Here is a 22,712-nt window from a genome sequence, read left to right on the forward strand (position 1 = left end):
TAGCCCTAGAGGAAGTGGAGAGATTGGGGTAGTAGAAGAGATTTTTCTTTTTAATTTTTTAATACCCTTGTGAAATTGGTGAAGATATTGCATCTATAAAATAAGGACCAGATGCTATTTTAAAAAGAAAAAATCAGAGATCAAGAAACACTAAAAATAGAATTGTCAAAATAAAAAAATTCAATAGAATAGTTAAAAATAAAGTTGAAGAAATCTCTCCTAGATTAAAAGACAGAAAATAAGAAATAAAACTGTTTGTCTGGGATTTACCTCAAAATCAGGGAAGAGGGGGGAGCGGATGGAAGTCCAGATGGGTGCATAATTGGCCATGTTTTGATACGTGTTAAAGCTGGATAGTAGGCACACAGGGTTCGTGATATTTTATACTAGAAGCATTTTACCTTGAAAGGCATGAGTTGGTCATTGCTTTGGATGCAGATAGGAAAAAGTGTGATCAGAGTACACGTTCTGGGTTATATAGTAAGTAATATTTACCTAGTCATAATGTAAGTGCTGTTAATTGCTTTTCAGATTCTAAAATTCAGCTATACACAAATGCAGTATTTTACAATAATGATAAATAAGAGTTGGTTGTTTTTATGAGCAGGATATAAACATTCTCTTTGATGGTGTAACGTTCAAGTCGTACACTGGGATTGGCAGACTGCAGCCGGCCCTCTGTCTCGCGAGTAAAGTGGTAGCGCAGGCGGGCTTGTTCCTTGATGTGCTGTCTCTGGTGTTTTCGCGCTGCAGAGACAGGGTTGAGGACTCGCCACGAGACCTGTGGCTCCGAAAGCCTCAGCTGTTCACTGCCCTATTCCTTACAGAAGAGTTTACCAGTCCCTGGTGTGAACAGATCGCAAAGCGAATGGCGGGGCTGCAGAGAGGTTATGAGGAGATTGGCGGCAGCGCCGTGACACACTCAGCTCTGCAGAAAGCAGTCGTAACGCAGGCGTGCTGATGCGACCTCTGAGGTAGCGATGTGAACATCACTGGCCTTCAGCATTTAGCCCCGTCCTGTGGAGAAGCAGTGTTATGAAAGCAAAGCTGTGGGTGATGGAGGCAGAGCAGGAGAAGCAGGATGAGGCAGAGCGGTGAGGGTCCGGCGGGGCCCCCCACGTTCTCGTCTCACCACGAGGGAGCCGCAGGCAGTACGTGGCCGGCCCCTTCTCGCCATCCAGTCTCAGCTCCAGATCACGTGGTTTATCTGTCATGAAATATTTACTGGGCACTTAGGTGTGCCCAGTACTAACCTCAGCCTCCCTGGGAAGCTCCTCGGTCACCAGCCTACAGTCGTCCTCCGGCCTCTCCTCTTAGTCTTGCTTTAACCCTCTGCAGAGCACTTTCACTCTAGGTCTTGCATGTATTTATTAGTTTACTTTCTTGCTTAATATGATTTGTTCTTGTTTATATATTTACTATGATGATTTGTTTAGAATATGTAACACATAAGAATAAGAACTGTCTCTGCTTTTTCCATCGTAGTATCCCTCACACCTAGAAAATTGCAGCAGTGTCTAGCACGTGGTAGACCCACAATAAGTATCTGAGTGAGTGAATGAGTGGGCACGTGATGGAGTGAAACAAGTCAATGAGTAGTTGTTCAAAATTGCAGAGGTGGCCAGGGAACGGAGCAGGAATAGTGCTATATAACTATTTGTGGAAAGGGGATGGCGCAAGTGGCTCTAATTTCACATGTCAGAGGAGACAAGTCACTAGATAATGTGTAAGGTTGATAAATCAAGAAATAGTGGGTATAACATGTTATTGAGAGATGTCAGGTCACAGCCAAAAACAGTAAAGTTAGGAACATTAAAACTAGTTGTCTCTTGGAAGTAGAAAAACTCAATGGGAAACTGTAGCTTTCCATTATAAGCCCCTTTGCTTTATTTGCTTTTTGTTTCTTAAATTGTGTTTATGTATTATTTTTAATTAGTCTCCTTGTTGACTAAAAAAAAGGCACAACGTGAGAGTTGTGAGTTAAGTTTTATTTGGGGCAAAATGAGGACAGTAGCCCAAGAGGCAGCATCTCAGCTCTGAGGAACTGCTCCGAAGAGGTGGGGTGGAGCTCAGTGTGTATGTGATTTAGGTGAAGGGGGTCCATGTAGTGAAGCACACGTTCTGGCAGAAGGTGGCTGCCAGTCCCGAGGAGCACTTGTCACCGTTGATGATTTTAGTGCTTTTCTAGGTACAACGAGATGCAAGAATTGGGCTCATAAAATCTTCTCCTGAAAATCTAACTGTCTGAAGGCCTGTTCTGCCAGTTTTCCCAGAGCACGGAGGGCCTCGTTCCTGATCTCTTCCTAACTCCTTTCAGGGGGTGTTACAGGTCAGCAGCTGCAGCAGCTCATGATTTAATCCTTGTCGAGGTAGATGGCACGTGCCAATTTGTAGTTGACACCTTTTTCTGTGTATGTGAAAAGGATTTCTGCCAAATATATTGAATTAAAATATTTTAGCAACATTTGCTAGTCTGATAAGTCTGGTATTAAGGTGTTGCGTTATGCACTCAGCCTTCATATAAATTGACCGAATACCAGGCTATAAAGCAATTCCCAATAAAATTCAAAGAATCTGTGTCTTTAGATCATGCTTTCTGAGCAAAGTGCAATTTAAGATAGAAATGATAAAGAAATGAGCTTTTAAATTTTAAAGCCTTAGATATTTATTTTAAAAAGAATGAAAGAGCAGAAATGAATGAAATAGACCAGTGGCACAGAATTGAGCTACTGCTCTACTCTGAGAAAAGACTCATGCATTTATGGAAATCTGACGAGTTAGAGAGCTGACATTTCAGACTCATTCATTTATTCAGCAAACATTGCGCACCCACTCCAGACCATCCACTGTTCTAGCTGCTGTCAATACAGTGAAGATAGGGGAAAACACAGAAATGGATAAAACATCCCTGCCCCCAAGGTGCTTGCATGCGATAAAGAAGACAGACAGTGAACAGGATAAGAATACGGTCTGTCGTGTGCTGCTGATAAGTATTCTAGAGAAAGGGGGACGCGGGGGGGTGCGGGGGGACGGGGTGGGAGGAACTAGTTCTGAGTGGGTCGTCAGCAAAGGCTGCCGGGGAGGCAGCGAGTTAGTAAATCCTAGAGGGTGGGTGAGCGGCCTCCAGGCTCAGCGCACAGGCCTGGCGCGGGGCGGCTGGTGTCTCCGGGAGCACGAAGATGAGGGCAGCAGGAGCGAAGCCTGGGGAGAGGAGTCCGTCTGCAGAGGCCTGACAGGCTGAGTAAATAGATGGGAAGCCGCGGGAGGCTTGTGAGCAAAGACGTCCTGTGATCCGGATTTTATTTTAATGGATTATGGTGGCTGCCGGGTGGAGGTGAGGGCCAACTCAGCGGCCTTCGCAATCATCAGGCCAAAAATTAGGGTGGCTTAAATCAGAACTGAGGGCTGGTAAGAAGTGGTTGAAATCCGTTTGAAGGTAGAGCCGCTGATGTTTGCTGAAAGAGTGGGCGTGGGTGTGAGGACGAGATGGGACGGATCCTGCCTGAGCAAGTGGAAGGACAGAGTTAGCATTGCTGAGATGGGGAAGACAGTGGGAGGGCGGGGCGGGGGGGAATGAGAGTCCCACCTGGACAGGTTAAATTCAGACGCCTGGTGGACATCCAGGTGGACGTGATACCCAGTGCAGGGTTCCAGGCTGGAAATAAAAACATGCGGGCTGTCAGTGAATCAACGATGTTGACAGCCCAGAAGCTGGAAGCCATCAGTGTATTTAGAAAGGAAAAGCCATGCGTGTGCCAAAGGCAGGGAGATGAAGAGGGCTTGACTGGAGTAAAGAGGAGGCACACAGACCAGGAGAGGGAGGTGTCCTGGGAGCCACAGAAGCCAAGGTCGGCTGATCCTGAGGATGGTGGGGCAATAGCCCAACTGGAACAAGTTCCAGAGAAAATGGGGGTGGAGAGGGAGAATCAGAAATGGCAGGCGACTTCTGTTTTTACAGTTTTTTGAGATGTAGTTGACATACAGTAAACTGTTCATCTTTAAAGTGTACAGTTCTGATGCATGTTGACATGTATAAACGTGTGGAACCATCACCACAATCAGGATAGTGAGTTCTCATGACTCTCTGTAATCCTCTTCCCGTCCCGGCTCTGCTTTCTGTCACTGTAGATTAGCTTGTATCTTCTAGAATTGCATATGAAAGGAGTCATACACAGTGTACTCTTTTTCTGCCTGGCTTCTTTCATTATTTTGAGATTCATTCGTGTTATCGGTACTAATAGTTAATTCTTTTGTATTGTCAAATAGTAGTCTGTTGTATGGATTTGCTGCAATTTATCCATTCACCTACTGGTAAACATTTGTTTTTCTGCATTACAAATGAAGCTGTTATAAACATTCTACGTCTCTGTGTGGACATATGCTTTTAGTTCTCTTTGGTAAATAAATACCTAAATGTAAAATGTCTGGGTTATGTGGTAGTTGCGTGTTTAATTTTTTAGGAAAATGCGAACCGGTTTTTCACAGCCTGTGGAACATTTCACGTGCTGAACAGGCGTGTGAAGCTCCCATATGTTTTCATCTTTACCAACACTTGGTACAGCCAGTCTCTCTGATTTTCAGCATTCTAGTGGGAGTGAGTGTATGGATATAACATTGTGGTTTCAATTTGCATTTCCTTAATGACTAATCATGAGTATCTTTTTGTGTGCTTAGTTGCCATTACATATCTTCTTTGGTGAATTACCTTTTGAAATGTAAAACAGAGAATGAATTCTTGCTTACTCTTACGTACTGCTCTGCCTGTGCAATATTCCAAAATAATGTCAGTGTTTTAAGTGGAGGTTGCTTGTACTTCTTTAAAAACAGGCTTTAATTCGTAATGGTAATTCACAAGTGATTATGCGGATTCCAGTGTCATTGGAGAAAATAACCACTGTCTTCCTATATTCTCACAGGTTGCAGCATTGCAAGAGGAGAAAAGTAGTCTGTTGGCAGAGAATCAGGTATTAATGGAAAGGCTGAATCAGTCTGATTCTATAGAAGACCCTAACAGTCCAGCAGGAAGAAGGCATCTGCAGCTCCAGACTCAGTTAGAACAGCTCCAAGAAGAAACATTCAGGTAAGGGACTACTCACTCAGATCTCATTTTTTAAAATTTGGTAATGTCTTTTTTTTTATATAAATTTATTTTATTTTATTTATTTTTGGCTGGGTTGGGTCTTCGTTGCTGCGTGTAGGCTTTCTCTAGTTGCAGCGAGCGGGGGCTACTCTCTGTTGCGGTGCACAGGGTAACGTCTTTTAAAGTTAAGAATATAGTGTTAGGACTTTCGGGTAACTGCAGACCAAGGAGGCTGTGCAATTAGCCACTTCCCCAAAGTCTTCCCACATAACATGAAACAACTGCACATTTAGGAAAATCTGTCAGTGCTCACCCTCAATGTGACTTGCAGACAGAATGCCCCAACTGCACAATAACTGAGTGAAAGGAAGGAAGCAAACACCAGCCCACCCCCATCCTGCCAGGTACTCTGAGGCAAGTAAAGGCAGACAGAGAAAAAAATCAGAGACAGAGGAAGAACTAGCGAAGGAGCCTGAGGGTGAGTTGGAGCAGTCGCTGGAAAGATTAAGTTCACTCAAAATCGGAAATTACTTTAAAACGAAAAAGGAAATTAGATCACAAACTGCAGGGATAGGATTTCAAAGTAAGTGTATCTTCTTAAAGGGCCAGGTGCCAAAAAAAATACACAGGCACGGAATTTAGAGATTGGTGCCCTTTCCAGAGCACAGTTTAAAGAAACACAAAATAAAGGCCAGGTGCGTGGGTTATAGAGACAGGCCTATTTAAAGGGCGAGCTGATGTGAAGGGGCAGTCTTCCAGACACATCTTCTGGGAGAGGAAAAGACCAAAAAGGAGGAAGAGGGCCCACTGGCGATTGGATGGTGAAAGGGAAAAGAAGAAAAGGAAAAATTTGGTGTCCTGCAAGACAAAATAGAACCCCGAAGTTGGACTTGGCAGTATGATAAAATATTGTGTTGTGATTTACTAGAAAACATATCCTGGCCTGTTTCTTACCCAGCCATAGATTTTCATTGTCAAAACTGGGAGAAATTAAATATCAATTAGGTTTTTTTACTTGTCCAGTGACTCAGTCCTTTGTTTCCCCATGAAATCTTTCTGCATTTTTTTTTTTTTTTGGCCTTAACAGGAAAAAATAAAAAAATTTTCTTAGTCTTCTCAGAAACCTTAGAAAAACGATCCATCCCCTATGGTCTACATCTGTGGTTCAGAGTGTGATCCGAGGACCCCCTCAGAGAGTCTTCAGGGCCCTCTCTTTTCCAACCGCACTTCTGTGCTTGGCTGGATCTCCTTCATATACCTCAGCCAAAAATCCATCACAGCAGACCAGTGTAGAAACAGCTACGGGAACCCAGCTGTCTTCTACTAAACCAGATGATTTGAGTCACAGAACATAAAAAATATTGCCACTCTTAGCATTTTTTGGTTTTAGAAAATAGAGTTATTTTTCATAAACAGTATGTTGTCTTTATTAACATAATGGGTTTATTACTATTATTTTCAAATGACTGACATCTCATTTATGAGTATTCTTTAAATAATTCCTGAATAAAATAGTAGCAAATTCAATCCAGTATGAAAGTAAGCTTTATCCCAGGATTGTTAACCTGTTGAGTATTATTAAATCTATTACAGTAACTATTAAATGTATTATAACTCCTCCAATCCATAAGTTAAAGGAGAAAGAAAAATATAAAATAAGCTTGGTACATGAAATTCTCAGTAAAGTTAAGAATGAAATGAGGATGAGTATTAATCTATTATTTGACGTTTTTCTAGACATTCTAAAAATCCTGGCTTTGCCACTTACTAGCTGTGTAACCTTGGGCATGCCTCCATTTTCTCTACTATAAGATGGTCTAATAGTATTATCTACCTTCTAGAATTTTCGTGAGCATTAAATGAGTTAATATATATAAAGTATTTTGAGAATATTGCCTGGCACATAGATGCTATATAAGATTTTGCTGTTAATACTTTTCTAGAAAATGAAATAAGAAAAAGAAGTGAGATTAAAATATTGGGAAGACAAAAAGTATCAATAAATGATGATTATTTGTAGATAATGTGTGTCCACCCAGAAAATATAAGAGAATTAACTCAAAATTTCTTAGAACCAATAAACATTTAACAGGGAGAGGGTAACATAAGACTGCTGCATAGGTCATAAGTTTTTTTACCAATAACTAGTTAGTATCATCAGGGAAAACTTCCATTTATAAGTATTTAAGTGAAGAATAAAAAAAATATTTAAGTAATATGAAGGAGTTAGATGACAAAAACTTCTAAGTTATACATAAAACATAATACTGTATGGAGAGAGAGAACATACTTTTAGGTGTTTTTAATGGAACATTATAAGAATGCCATTTTTTTCTTAACATATAATTTGAACTTGATTCCAATTCAAATTTTATGTTCATCTAGAAGTATTAATGAACAAGAGATTCCCAAAATGTTTTGAGAACAAAGTATAATGAGGGAGTACTTGCCACACCCAAGTACTAATATACTAATGAAAATAGCTTGGTACCAATGCAGCAAAATAGACACCAGTGACACAAATGAAGATCCAGAAACCAGTCCAAGTATATATAAAAATACGTAATGTGATAAAGATGGAGTTTTCTAATCAATAGGGAAAGGTTAAATTATTTGTTAAACAGTTTTGGAATGGTTGGTAGGTATTTTGGCAGGAAAAGTTAGATTCCTGTATTACATCATATACCCAAATGAATTCCAGGGAAATTGAAAGCGTTAATGTTAAAAATGAAACTGTATAAATACTAACAGAAAACAAAGAACTAGAAGGAAAAAAAAAGTTATAATTGCACATTAGAAGTAGAAACTATACTTATATGGGGAATCTAAAAAGAAATGATACAAATGAACTCATTTACAAACCAGAAACAGACTCATAGACTAAGAGAACTTACGGTTACCAGGGGGAAAGGGTGGGGGGAAGGGATAGTTAGGGAGTTCGGGATCAACATGTACACACACTGTCATATTTAAAATGGATAACCAACAAGGACCTACTTTATAGCACAGGGAACTCTGCTCAGTGTTGTGTGGCAGCCTGGATGGGAGGGCAGTTTGGGGGAGAGTGAATACCTATGTATGTATGGCTGAGTCACTTTTCTGGGCACCTGGAACCCTCACAACATTGATAACTGGCTATACCCCAACGTAAAATAAAAAGTTAAAAAAAAATTTAAAAACAGAAGTAGAAACTATAAAGTGTAAGATTCATCAATTGAATTACATAAAAATTAAGAATTTCTGTACATTACTTACATAAATAAAATTAGAAGTAAATAATCAATGATAAATATCTGTGACATGAGAAAGAATCTTTTAAATCCAAAGGAAGGATGTATGTTAAACAAGACAAATTAATATAAATTAGGAACAATATTATCCATATTTTGGGGGGAAAAGATCTATGAATAGAAATCAGACTGGAGGTTATACTCCAAAAATGTTAACAGTAGGTATCTGTCTAGAGCCATGCATAATTTTTATCTTCTTTGCTTTTCTGCATCTTGTGAATTCCAAAAGGAATATGTGTTAATTTCATCATTGAAAATAAAACTTTAAATAAATTATAGCTGCTATATTTTGGTGTCTAACTTTCTGAGTAGAGGAATGGCGATCCGTTGTTACCTTTCTGCAAGTCTTGGAGCAGTAGAATCCGTTTCCAGGATAGTTAAAACTTGGAAGTGCAGTGTATGGTCACAAAAGTAGGAGACAAATCCAAGAAGAATTTATTTTCATGTTTTTTACTTACTTTTCCTGTTCTAAGGAGAATTGTTAGACAGTAAATAGTGCTTTCTTGGTCTATTTTGTTTCGGTTACAGACTTGAAGCAGCCAAAGATGACTATCGAATACGCTGTGAAGAGTTACAGAAGGAGATGTCTGAACTTCGGCAGCAGAACGATGAACTGACCACTTTGGCAGATGATGCTCAGTCTCTAAAAGATGAAATAGACGTTCTTAGGTAAACAACCTCCCCATCTCTGTAGAGTCTCACACCTGTGACCCCCCCAGAACAGTTCTGCCACCGACGTTACAGACGCTAGGGTCTTTGAGCACAGGAAGATGGGTTCAGATCCCAGTGCTGCCGTTTAGTCAACCTCTGTGGAACCATTTTCTCATCCGTAAAATGGAAATAACTCACATACCTACCTCAGACTGACATGTGGAATTCAGTGAGGGGGTATTTGTCAGCACTTGGAACAGTATCTGGCAAATAAGTGCTGTATATAAATGTTTGTTAAATAGAAATTAACCTCTGGCCACCACTTCGTACTTGCGTAGCTCTGAGCTTTTCTCATTACTACTCCTGTTCTTTATAATTTTGCGTCCTCCAGTCACTTGGTCTTTCTCTTTCTTGGATACCGTCACACCCACACACATGGCTCATTTCCTTGCTGGACTCAACTGTTCTCTCACTGGGCACCTCACTCCCTGCCACCTCGTTTCTGCACCATTCTGCTTGTGTAATCTATCCTTTGTTGGATCATTCCAACCGTCTATGTTTTATGCGTCTGCTCTTTGACTGCTGAGAACAAACAGGGAAGATCACATAGTGAGGTAGTTTTGTCCTACTGCAGACTAGTGATCTTACTCTCCACTGGGCCCCTCCCACTGGTCCACCGCTCTACTGCCCATCCGTGTGGGCCCCTCCCACTGGTCCACCGCTCTACTGCCCATCCGTGTGGGCCCCTCCCACTGGTCCACCGCTCTACTGCCCATCCGCGTGGGCCCCTCCCACTGGTCCACCGCTCTACTGCCCATCCGTGTGGGCCCCTCCCACTGGTCCACCGCTCTACTGCTCATCCGTGTGGGCCCCTCCCACTGGTCCACCGCTCTACTGCCCATCCGTATGGGGCCCTCCCACTGGTCCACCGCTCTACTGCCCATCCGTGTGGGCCCCTCCCACTGGTCCACCGCCCTACTGCTCATCCGTGTGGGCCCCTCCCACTGGTCCACCGCTCTACTGCCCATCCGTGTGGGCCCCTCCCACTGGTCCACCACTCTACTGCCCATCCGTGTGGGCCCCTCCCACTGGTCCACTGTTCTGCTGCTCATCCGTAGATTGCTCTGTCCCCCGTTTCTCTCATAGCTGCTACGTATTTTCATAACTCTTCTCAGCTGACTGCCCCCCACCACACCTCTCCTGTGCTTCAGTCTCAGTAGACGGCATTGTCTCCTGCATTGAGGAACGAGGCCATGACCTATGGACCCTCCATGTGCTGTGTCTCCTGCATTCGCGCCCATCTTTTCTCTTTTGCTTCTAGCGTGCAGACCTGTTACTCGTCCTCCTGTCCAGTGCTAACTCCTTCAGTGCTCTGGGTCTCAACCCGTCTTGCTTCTGCAGGAACTGTGCTACATCAGTTATCATTTCCCTTCACATTTGAATCTGCCTCCTTAGCATACATTTGTATGTTTCTGTCCCTCTTATCTTAGAAAAAGTGAGAGACCTATTATTCTCTCCTTCCCTCCAGAACAAATTTAGATTACACAAGGTAAAGTTTACATTCTTTCCTTAACCCACTAAAATTCACCACCGCCTGCCCCACGGCTCCACCAAAACAGCTGTTCCTCTGGTCACTAATAACAACCTAATTGCCAAATTATTTGGACAATGTACAATTTATTTTGCTTTTGTGCTACATGTGACTCTGTCGGCTACCCCCTCTTACTTGCATTCCTTAAATTTTATAATGTTGTCTATTATAAATTTTGCTGTAATTTTGGTCATACTTTTGAACCTGCACAAGAAACTAAGCTGGACTCACCTTTGGTCTTATAATTTCATTAGAACGTGTTACTTCCTGGCAATCCGCTTGGTTTAGCACTGTCTACAGCAGCTTTACCATTGCGGATGTGTTTGTGATTTCTGGTTTCCCATCTCATTCTAGACATTCTTCTGATAAAGTGTCTAAACTAGAAGGCCAAGTGGAATCATATAAAAAGAAGCTAGAAGATCTTGGTGATTTGAGGCGGCAGGTTAAACTCTTAGAAGAGAAGAATACTATGTATATGCAGAACACAGTTAGCCTAGAGGAGGAGCTGAGAAAAGCCAACGCGGCTCGAAGTCAACTCGAGACGTATAAGAGACAGGTAAGGAGAGCAGCACAATTTCTTAACGCCGTTTTCAGCTGAGCTCTCCAGTGTAACGCTGGCTTATCAGAGTCCCCTGACTTGTTTTCATGGTATTCGGTTTTTCACCTAGGAAACTTAGTTCTTATCCAGGGCTTATTGATTGGTCTCTATAGCAGATCCTTTTATTATTTATTATTTTTAATTTATTGTGTAATACTTGAGAAATACACAAAAGTAAAAAAATAATACAATAAGTATCCATGCTTAATAAACAAAACACTCTCCCCCCTCCTCATTGCAGTAACGACTAGCCTATTTTGTGGTTTTTGTTCCTACGCATCTCTTTATTCTTTTGCTGCACATACACAGACACATACATATACGTGTGTGTGTATCCCTAAAAACTTAATAACACTTTTGACATTTCAAAACTTTATATAATGATATAGTGAAAGTTCTCTTCTGCGATTTGCTTTTGCTCAGTGGTATTTGTGAGATTTGTTTTGTTGATAGTTGTAGCTTTATCCCATTCACTTGTACCAATCTGTAGTATCCTGTTGAGTGACAATACCACATTTATCCATTTTTCTGGAGAAGGACATATAGGATGTTTTGTCTTTTTCTCTAATATTGCAAGAAAGGCCACTGTGAATAGTACTGACCATGTCCTCTTCGATACATGTGTGGAAGTTTTACAACTATGTGGAATATCTTCCTTAGAGAGTCCTCATTTAATTAGATATTGCCAAATTGTCCTCCACTGTGATTTTATCACCAGCAGGCAGTTTGTATGAATTCCTGTTGCTCCACATCATCACCAACACCTAGTATTATCAGACTTGAAATTTTGCCATTTGAAGGATGGATTTGAAATGATGTCTCCTTATGATTATACTTTGTATTACCCTAATTGCAAATATATTTACTGATCACATTTCTTTTGTGAATTGCCTATTTTTATCTTTTATTCATTTTTAAAGTTGGATTATTTCTTTTATTGATTCTGAAAGTTCTTTATTTGTTCCTGGTATTAATCTTTTGTCACATGTTGCATTTATTTCCTAGCAGTCTGTGACCTGTCCTTTTACTTTTTTTGAGATTGATAATTTTAACATGATGAACTTTAAATACCTTTTTCTTTATGATTTGTGCTTTTTAAAAAAAATTTTATTCGAGTATAGTTGATTTACAATGTTTTGTTACTTTCAGGTGTATGATTTGTGCTTTTTATGTCTCAGTTAAGAAGTCATTTCCTACATAAAGATGTAACACTAATCTCTGTTTTCTTTACAGAGGTTTAAAGTTTGTTTTGTACATTTAGGTCTTTAATCCACAAGAAATTGATTTTCATATAGGGTGTGAGGTAGGGATCCATTTGATATTTTTTGTCTTTGTGGACAACCAGTCAACCTAGCAGCTTTTATTTAATAATCAGTCTCTTCTGCAGTGCCCTGCAATTCTATCTTATCATATATCTAAAGTTACCATGTTATATGTGGGTTTGTTTATGGCAATCTCTTCTGTTTCATTGGTCTGTTTGTCTACTCTAACACCAGAACACTCTCTTATCATCTATAGATCTTTAGTAATTTTAATATTTGGGTAGTACAGATACCCGCACCCTGTTCTTTTTCAAAATTGTTTGTCTATTCTTAGACCTTTCCGTTCCCTTTAAATCCAGAATCTTTGGAAATTGGAATTACATTGAATCTGTTGATCAGTTTAGGGAGAATTGACATCTTTATGACAGTAAATGTTCCTATCAATGAATATAGCATCTTTCCATTTATTAAGATCTTCAGTGTCTTTCAATTAAGTTTTATAATTTTCTTATAAATATCATGCACATATTTTGTTATAGTTACTCTTAGGTACTTTATGTATTTGGTTGCTTTTGTAAATGCAGTTAGAAAAAGAAAAGATACCATTTTCAGTGTGTTGCTCATTTATGTGATTAAATTGGTTTTTATATGTTGATTTTACAATCTTGCCAAATTCCCATATTATTTCTAATAATGTCTGTTAGTTCTTTTGGCAGAAGTCATATTTTGTACAAATAAAAGCCATTTTGTTTCTTTCTATGGCATACCCTTTTTTTCTTCTTAATCAACATGACTGACTTTTAGTACAGCCTTGAATAGAAGCAATAATAATAGGCAACCATTTCTTGTTGATTTTATACACAATGCTTTAAATGTTTTACCAGTATATTATAAGGATTGCTATAGGTTTTGTAGTCACCTTTCATTAGGATAACAAAATTTCATTGTATTCCTAATTTGCACAGGTGTTTATCTTAAATGGATGTTGAATTTAATCAGCTACACCTATTCAGAGACTCCTGTGCTGCTTCTCCTTTCTATTAATCTGATGAATTATATTAATGGATTTCTATGTTTAAACCATCCTTGCATTCCTGAGATAAACTTAGTTTAGTCATAGCAGATTTATTTGTGGTTTCACATTGTTAGATTTGCTTTGTTCATTTTACTTGGAATATTTTGCCTCTATGATTTGTTTACTTAAAGTTTTCTGTCTCGTGCTTTCCTTGTCTTCTGATTTTGGCATCAAAATTGTACTAGCTTAATATAATAAATTAGAGAAGTTTTAGTAGAGCAACCCTGTACACCATGAATGTCTGGCAGGTTTTTTTTGGTGAATACATTTTTTCCCAACATTTCATTATGAAAATTTTCAACATATAACAAAGTTGGACTGAGAAATTACCAAAAATAAATGTAGCCCAAAGAAACTGTAAATGTGATTAAAGGGTATAAAATTAAAATAAGAAATGATTTAATTAGAGTTCCAGAGGAAAGAACAGAAAGAATTGTAGGACATTATTTGAAGGAAAGAATGGCTGAACATTTTTCAGAATTGATGAAGGACATCAGATTTAGTATTAACAGTGCATTACAAACAGAATAAATAAAAAAGAAATCTACACCTACAATTATTGTAGTGAAATTGTGTAATACACTAATTGTCTATCTGTTTCTGATCTGGAGCTTAATATATTTTATTTTTCAGTATAATATTTTTCTTTCTGCAGTTTCTCTTTGGGTGCTCTTTCAAACCTGCTTGATCATATTTGGTGGTCTTTTATTCCTTTTATAATTTAGATTTCTCTATTTAATTTCTTTAGGTATTAAACCTAGTATTTTATGTCTGATAACTCCAATTTGAAATCTTTAGAGGTCTCATTCTACTATTTTATTGTTGTTAGTGCTGTTAATGTTTTTCTGCTGACTGTTGTTTGTAGTGTATTATTTCTTTAAGACTTTTGTAATTTTAGATTTTGCTCTGTCATTTGGCTCATCTTTACCTTTGGGAATACTGGGGACCTGGTTGAGGTTGTGTTCCTCCAGACAATGTATGTTTTTCTTATGCCAGATTTTCCACAGCATTACCAATCAGGACGACTTTAAATTAATTGCTTGGCTTAGGATTTGCCAGACAAGGCATATGGTAAAAATTCAAGCACAAATCCATGCATTTGCAGGCTGTGGTTACACATTTTCAAGTTACACTTTTTAAAACCCAGAACACTCACTTTAAGATGGGCAAACTTCCTTATTGATTTTGCCAGCTGATGGATTTTTTTTTCCTAACCTACCTGTTTACTGACTCACCACCTTTTAGAGTCCAAGGTAGTTTAACAGCAACCTGTCTCCCGATAATTTTAAAGGCCTGGGTTCCTGGTATTGCCAGGTGGCATCTCACACTGCCCATAGCGTCCTCACAAACTTCCTGCTCCACTTTTAACCCCTGAGGATTTCCCTTACTTTGTTATAAGCCTAGCGATGCAGTTGTATTCTTTTCCCTTAGCATTTTTTTGCTTCACGCTAAAAGGGTTTCCAGACTGAAGTTTCCTGTGTTACAGGAAGTGGAAGTCCTGTAGGTTTTCATAGTTTTGAACGTTTGTTCCTCTGGATGATCTGGTTTTAGAACCCATAGTATCTGGGCAGATTTTTGTACCTCATTCTCTCCATTGGGTTAGGCTCCTGTATCATGTGTATTTTTTTGAGTATTTTTGGGGGAGAGAATTTTCATAGATCTGTAGAAGAAAATAATAATAATTTCTAATGTTTCAAATTATAAAAATTAATGGTACCTTTCTATACAGGTAGTAGAACTGCAAAATAGATTATCTGAAGAATCGAAGAAAGCAGATAAATTAGATTTTGAATATAAGCGGCTAAAAGAAAAAGTTGACAGTCTTCAAAAAGAAAAGGATGTGAGTATATATATTAGGCATTTTGGTTTTGAGCAGTGCTGAGATTAAGAAAATGATATTTAATTCATGTTTTGCCTACATTAATTTCTTCTTCTATTTATAAATTTGAAAATTTGAGATCCTTTTTTTTTTAAATTATAGAAGATTTACGTTTGTGTTTCAGAAATAGATCTAAAATAAAAGATTGCTATTCTGATTTCTTTTTTATATATTTAACTTTTCTACCACTGTTGCTTCTTTTCCTTCGTCTTGCTTGTGACTTTCTAGAAATTTATGTAGCTTTTCTGTTTTCTGTAGGAAGACACAGTTCTTTTTGTTGTTGTTCAGGATATTTTGAAGCTTTTTAAAATATTTTTACTTTGTCATGATTTATGAATATACATGATTTTTGAATATTTCAGCATATTTTGAAGCTTTTTAAAATACTTTTACTTTGTCGTGATTTATGTTGTTTGATCTGTTTCATGAAAATAAAGTTATTTACATAATAAGGTACTCATTGTTAAAGATGGAGTAGGTGGTTTTGTTTCTTATGACTAACTGGATAGGATCCTACCTTGCACATAGTAGATACTTAGTATTGTTAAATGGGAAAAACATCGTGTAATCGTTTCCTTCTGTGATCTTTCCGTAGAAGGTCAAAAGGTGTAACATGTCCATGTTCACCACTGTTTATCATTCTGTTAGGTAAGGCAAAGACCACTGATGAGTAAACTCATAAAGCTTGAAGCTAACTTTCCTCATTCTTAATGTCCCTCCAGAGGTTAAGAACAGAAAGGGATTCTCTGAAGGAAACCATCGAAGAGCTTCGTTGTGTTCAGGCTCAAGAAGGGCAGCTCACAACTCAAGGTAACATTTCAGTAGCCCAAGCAAGGTTACTTATTTCTGATAGTATCAGGAAAAATATTAGATTCATTTTAAGATGATTGCGCCAAAGACGAGAACTTGAAGTTGGTAAAGAGGCCATGAGATTGATACAGATTTTGAACTGTTACCCAGATTTTCTGACTGTAGTTACAGGACTGGATTTACTTGCCTACTTTTTAATTTTAATTATATTTAAATGTTTGGGTTTTATTAAATCAAAAGCATAAACATTTGTTAAATCATCTCTGTTAGTAATAAACCTGAAAAGTTTTTAGTGACCTCTTTAAAAGTATATCAGACTTTCTAAATCAGTGATTTTTCTCGGCTGAGATGTGAGGTGGGTGTCAATTCACTAAGGGACTAAACATCCAAAGTAGAAACCTTCTCCTTCTCACAGGAAAGGAGCAGCACTTAGCTGAGGTTTACCTTCTACCACTCGAGGGATGCAGGACCTGGTTGCTGACCTATACAGCTTTACCCTCTGTCCACTCCCACTCCGACTACCAGCCCTTGGCTTTTCAGTTACCTGAGACTAGAATTTTTCTTTTCCTCTGACTACAGCCTCCTTTTCCTCTCCTCACTCCTTCTACCAAACCTGCTCATTTGCTCCATCCACCTTCAGCCCCCTCTGTAGTCTCTGCTGATCGTCTCCTGACCACCGCCTTTTCCAGCTCACCCAGCCTGCACACCAGCCATTTCAACTGTGTTCTCATCACCACTGTCTTTCCTTATCCTCTTGACTTATTTCAAGCCCTAATTAGTTTTATTCTGTACTCCAGATTACCCAGGCCAGCTAAAGAAAATTATGTATCTTTCTGGTTTTTTCCTTTTCTTTTTTGTTTACTGAGGTATAATTGACATGTAATATTATACTCTTAGTTTCACATGTACAATATGATTCGATATTTGTATGTATTGCAAAATGGTCACTAGAGTAAGTCTAGTTAGCTAACATCTGTCCCCATACATAGTTGAAAAACATTTTTTTCTTGTGATAACTTTTAAGATCTACTCTCTTAGTGACTTTCAAATATACAATACTGTATTATTATGTACACCATGCTATACATTACATCCACGTGACTTATTTATTTTATACCTGGAAGTTCGGACCTTTTGACCCCCTTCACCCATTTAGCCCACCCCCACGCCCCAGCTCTCTTCTCCATAGTGGCTGTACCGATTTACGTTCTCACCAACTGGGCGCAAGGGCTCCCTTTTCTCCACATCCTCACCAACACTTGTTATTTCTGGTCTCTTTAATAATAGCTGTTCTAACAAGTGTGAAGTAATAGCTCATTGTGGTTTTGATTTGTATTTCCCTGGTGATTAGTGATATTGAGCCTCTTTTCATGTACCTGTTGGCTATTTGTATGTCTTCTTTGGGAAAATGTCTATTTAGATCCTTTGCCCATTTTTTAATTGGATTGTTTGGGTTTTTTTGCTATTGAGTTATATGAGTTCTTTATATATTTTGGATATTAACCCCTGATCAGATAACTGATTTGCAAATATTTTCTTCCATTTGGTAAGTTGCCTTTTCATTTTTTTCATGGTTTCCTGTGCTGTGCAGAAGCTTTTTAGTTTGATGTAGTTCCACTTGCTTATTTTTGCTTTTGAGAAAATTATACATCTTTCTTGACTGTCCTCACCAAAAAACAAATTATTTCTGATCATAATTGGATCCTTGTTGCTGCTTGGTAGTCCTTTCATGTATCTCTAGTCAATTCTACATGAGTTTTCCCAAAATTTTGAGAATCTAGCCTTGAACCTTAATGCTTTAATTCTTAGCTCCTGTATCATCAAGAAAATGGAGGCCATCTTATGTAAGCTTTCACATGTTTCTTTATTACCTTTAAACCTTATTCGTGTATATATCCTTTTTTTCTTTTAATATTTATTTATTTGGTTGCACCAGGTCCTAGTGGCGGCAGGCAGGCTCCTTAGTTGTGGCATGCGCACTCCTTAGTTGTGGCATGCAAACTCTTAGTTGCGGCATGCATGTGGGGTCTAGTTCCTTGGCCAGGGATCAAACCCGGGCCCCCTGCATTGGGAGCACAGAGTCTTAACCACTGCGCCACCAGGGAAAGTCCCTCATGTATATATCCTTGAGCTAGCATTTTTGCTCTAAAAATTTACCCTATGAACTAAAACATCATTTGTAATAGTGAAATTTAGAACCAGCAGTACAGGAATGGCATTCTTATTCAACTGTATACTTCAGAGCCATTAAAAAGAAAGAAGTATATCTTATATATGCCTGACGTGGAGGGCTGGGTATGTTATATCATTAAGTTAAAAAAGTAGGTGGCACCATTCATGATAAACACTCTTTTTTCAAAAATTTTTTTAATTGAAGTATGGTTAATTTACAATGTTGTGTTAGTTTCTGGTGGACAGCAAAGTGATTCATTTATACATTTATGTACATTCTCTTTCGTATTCTTTTCCATTATGGTTTATTACAAGATATTGAATGTACTTCCCTGTGCTATACAGCAGGACCTTGTTGTTTATCTGTTTTATACACAGTAGCTTGCATCTGCCAATCCCAAACTCCTAATTTATCACCCCCCCCACTCTCCCCTTTGGTACCCATAAGTTCGTTCTCTAAGTCTGTGAGTCTGTTTCTGTTTTGTAAACGTCATGATAAAGACTCTTAGCAATCTAGGAATAGAAGGAAACTTCTGCAGCCTAGTAAAGGACGTCTGTGAAAATCCTACAGCTGACCTCATACTTAATGATGAAAGACTAAATGCTTTTCCCTAAGATCAGGAACAAGGCAAGGCTGTTCAGTCTTGCCACTTCTATTCAACATGGAGGTTCTAGCCAGTGCAATCAGGCAAGAAAAAGAAATAAAGGGCATCCAGAAAGGAAAAGAGGATGTTAAAAAATCGTAGATCTGATAAATGAGTTCAGCAAGGTCTCAGTATACAAGATCAGTATACAAATACCAATTATATTTCTATGTACTAGTAGTATACAATCTGAAAATGAAGTTATAATAGTATGATAAAGAATAAACTGCTTAGAGATAGGTTTAACAAAGAAATGCAAGACTTCTACACTGAAAACTATGAATCATTACTAAGATAAATTAAAGATCTAAATAAATGTAAAGACATTCCACATTCAGGTGTTGGAAAAAGCACTATAGTTAAGACTACAGTTGTCTTCATATTGGTCTAAAGATTCAATGCAATCCCAATCAAATTCTCAGCAGACTTTTTTGTAGAAATTGACAAGCTGATTCTACAATTTATATAAAAATACAAAGGAGCCACTATATAACCAAAAAAAAAAATATATTAAAAAATAAAAAGTTGGCGAACTTACACATCCTGATTTCAAAAGTTACTATAAAACTACTGTAATTGAACAGCATGAAACTCACATATGGAAAGACATAGAGATCAGTGTAGTATATACCACATTAATAGAAAGAAGGGAAAAAACCACATGTTCATATCAACTGATGCAGAAAAAGCAACTGACAAAATCCAACACCCTTTCATCATAAAAAACTCAATAAACTAGGAGGAGAACTAGAAAGGAAACTTCTACAACATGATAAAGGCCATATGAAAAACCCACAACTAACTTCATACTCAGTGGTGAAAGACCGAAAGCTTTTCCTCTAAGATCAGGAATAAGACAATGATGCCTGCTACCAGCACTTCAACACTTCTGTTCAATGTAGTATAGGATCTTCTAGCCAGAGCAATTAGACAAAGAAAAAAAAAATCTAAATTAGAAAGGAAGTACTAAAATCACCTCTGTTTGCAGATGACGTGATCTTATATGTTGAAACCCTTTAAAAATTACACACGCACACACACACAAAAAGCTGTGAGAACTAATAAAATGAATTCAGCAAATTTACAGGATATAAAATCAACCCACAAAAATGAGTTACGTTTCTATACACTAACAATGAACAATATGAAAAGTAAATTAAGAAAACAATTCCATTTACAATAGGATTAAAAAGAATAAAATACTTGGGAATAAATCTAACCAGGGAGACACTTGTACCTTGAAAACTACAAAACGCTGCTGAAAGAAATTAAAGGAAACCTAAATGGGAAGAGATCCCATGTTCATTTAAGACTTAATATTGTTAAGATGACAGTACTACCAAAAACAATCCACAGGCGGCTTCCCTGGTGGCTCAGTGGTTAAGGATCCGCCCGCCAATACAGGGGACACAGGTTCGAGTCCTGGTCCGGGAAGATCCCATGTTCCGCAGAGCAAGTAAGCCCGTGAGCGACAACTGCTGAGCCTGCGCTCTAGAGCCCGTGAGCCACAACTACTGAAGCCTGTGTGTCTAGAGCCCATGCTCTGCAACGAGAGAAGCCACCACAATGAGAAGCCCGCCCACCGCAACCAAGAGTAGCCCCCGCTCACCGCAACTAGAGAAAGCCCGCGCGCAACAATGAAGACCCAACACAGCCAAAAGTAAATAAATAAAATAAATAAATTTATATTAAAAAAAAACCTACAGATTCAGTGCAGTCCTTATCAAAATACCAACAGCATTTTTTGCAGAAATAGAAAAACTCAGACTAAAATTTATATGGAATCTCAAGGGATCCTGAATAGCCAAAACAATCTTGAAAAAGAAAAAAAAAAAATAGCTTGAGCACTCATACTTCCTGATTTCAAAACTTAGTATAAAGTTAGAGTAATCAATACAGTATGTATAGGTATAAGGACAGATATATAGACCAATGGAGTAGAATAGAGAGCCTAGAAATAAACCCTCACATATGCAATAAATTGATTTTCAACAAGAGTGTCAAGACCACTTAATGGGGGAAAGGAAAGTCTTTCAAACAGATTGTGCTGGGAAAACTGTATGTCCACATCCAAAAGCATGAAGTTGGACCCTTACACCATATACAAAAAAGGAACTCAAAATGGATCAGAGACCTAAATGTAAGAGCTAGAGCTATAAAATTTTAAAAAGAAAACAGAGGAAAATCGTCATGATGTTGGATTTGGCAGTGATTCCTTGGAATTGATACTAAAAGCACAGGCAACAAAAATTATGGGTAAATTGGACTTCATCAAAATTAAAAACTTTTGTGTATCAAAGAACACTATCAGCAGAGTGAAAAGGCAACCCACAAGATGGGAGAAAATATTTGCAAATCATTTGTCTGATAGATGATTGATGTCCAGAGTGTATAAAGAACTTCTACAATTCAACAACAACAACAAAAACCTGCAAAAGTCCTTTGCAGTTCACAAGCAAGCAAAGGACTTGAATAGACATTTCTCCAAAGAAGATATACAAATGGCCAGTAAGCACATGAAACAGTGCTCAACATCATTAGTCATTAGAGAAATACAAAGCAAAACCGCAGTGAGATACCACTTCACACCCATTAGGATGGCTACTATCAAAAAAGAAAAAAAAAGGAAAGTAACAAGTGTTGGTGAGGGTGTGGAGAAGTCGGAGCCCTCTTGCCTTGCTAGTGGGAACGTAAAATGGGTCAGCCACTGCGGAAGAGTTTGGTGGTTCTTTAAAAAGTTACCATATGATACAGAAATTCCATTCCTAAGTGTATATACAAAAGAATCAAAGCAAGGACTCAACCACATCCTGGTATACCAATGTTCATAGCAGCATTATTCACAATAGCCAAAAGGTGGGAACAACCCATGTGTCCATAGACAGATACATGGATAAAGAAAATGTGATATGTATGTATAATGGGTTATTATTTGGCCATATAAAGAGATGAAGTCGTGATAAATGGTGCAACATAGATGAATATTGAAAACATTATGTTAGGTGAAGTGAGCCAGGCACAAAAGGACAAATGTTGGTGTGAGGTGTCTAGAATGGGCAAATTCATTTAGACAGACAGAAATTGGAACTAAAGTTACAAGGAGCTGAGGGAGAAAGTAATGGGGAGTTACTGCTTAATGGTTCCAGAATTTACGTTTTGAGTGATGAAAGAGTTTGGGAATAGATAGTAGTGATGGTTCCACAACATAGTGCCTTAGCGCCAACATGGGACTTAGTGCCACTCAACTGTACACTTAAAAAGTGTTAAAATGATATAATAATAATGTTGTAAGGCAATCATGTAAGGCAACTGTGACATGGTTTTTTACTTGAATTAAAGATTTTAGCTGTTAAAATGAATGCTCAAAGTAGGGGTTCATATAGGAACTAAAGGAGGTAGCTGTGCCCTCTCTTAACCTTGCACCCATGCTTGTTTGTTTACAGGGTTAATGCCTCTGGGAAGTCAGGAATCTTCAGATAGTCTGGCAGCAGAGATCGTCACACCTGAAATCAGGTAAGGAGATGGTGAAGGTCACAGCCACACTGCACAATATTCTTGGAGAAAATGTACTTCTCTGTAATACAGAGAACCAGTTCCTTTTCTTTATCGCTAACACTTTCAACGCGAACTCGAGGTTAGATGTCCATGATTTCAGCCTGT

At 38.4% G+C, this 22,712-nt stretch overlaps 1 protein-coding gene across 5 annotated transcripts in view; it reads left to right on the forward strand.

The window, feature by feature from the left end:
* Nucleotides 1–22,712, forward strand: part of HOOK3 (hook microtubule tethering protein 3) — a 120,391-nt gene that overhangs the window by 46,176 nt on the left and 51,503 nt on the right. For all 5 annotated transcript variants that reach the window (XR_014239047.1, XR_014239048.1, XM_082374833.1 and 2 more), the window contains exons 9-14: nt 4,917–5,080; nt 8,899–9,039; nt 10,967–11,168; nt 15,277–15,387; nt 16,149–16,236; nt 22,496–22,565. Coding sequence is in view for 3 of the 5 variants with exons in the window: in XM_082374833.1 (XP_082230959.1) it covers nt 4,917–5,080; nt 8,899–9,039; nt 10,967–11,168; nt 15,277–15,387; nt 16,149–16,236; nt 22,496–22,565 (776 nt within the window). In the remaining 2 variants the exon portion in view is untranslated. The remainder of the gene's footprint in view (nt 1–4,916; nt 5,081–8,898; nt 9,040–10,966; nt 11,169–15,276; nt 15,388–16,148; nt 16,237–22,495; nt 22,566–22,712) is intronic.

Source organism: Balaenoptera borealis (assembly GCF_965194805.1).
Source record: "Balaenoptera borealis genome assembly, chromosome: 21".
Classification (NCBI taxonomy): Eukaryota; Metazoa; Chordata; class Mammalia; order Artiodactyla; family Balaenopteridae; genus Balaenoptera; species Balaenoptera borealis.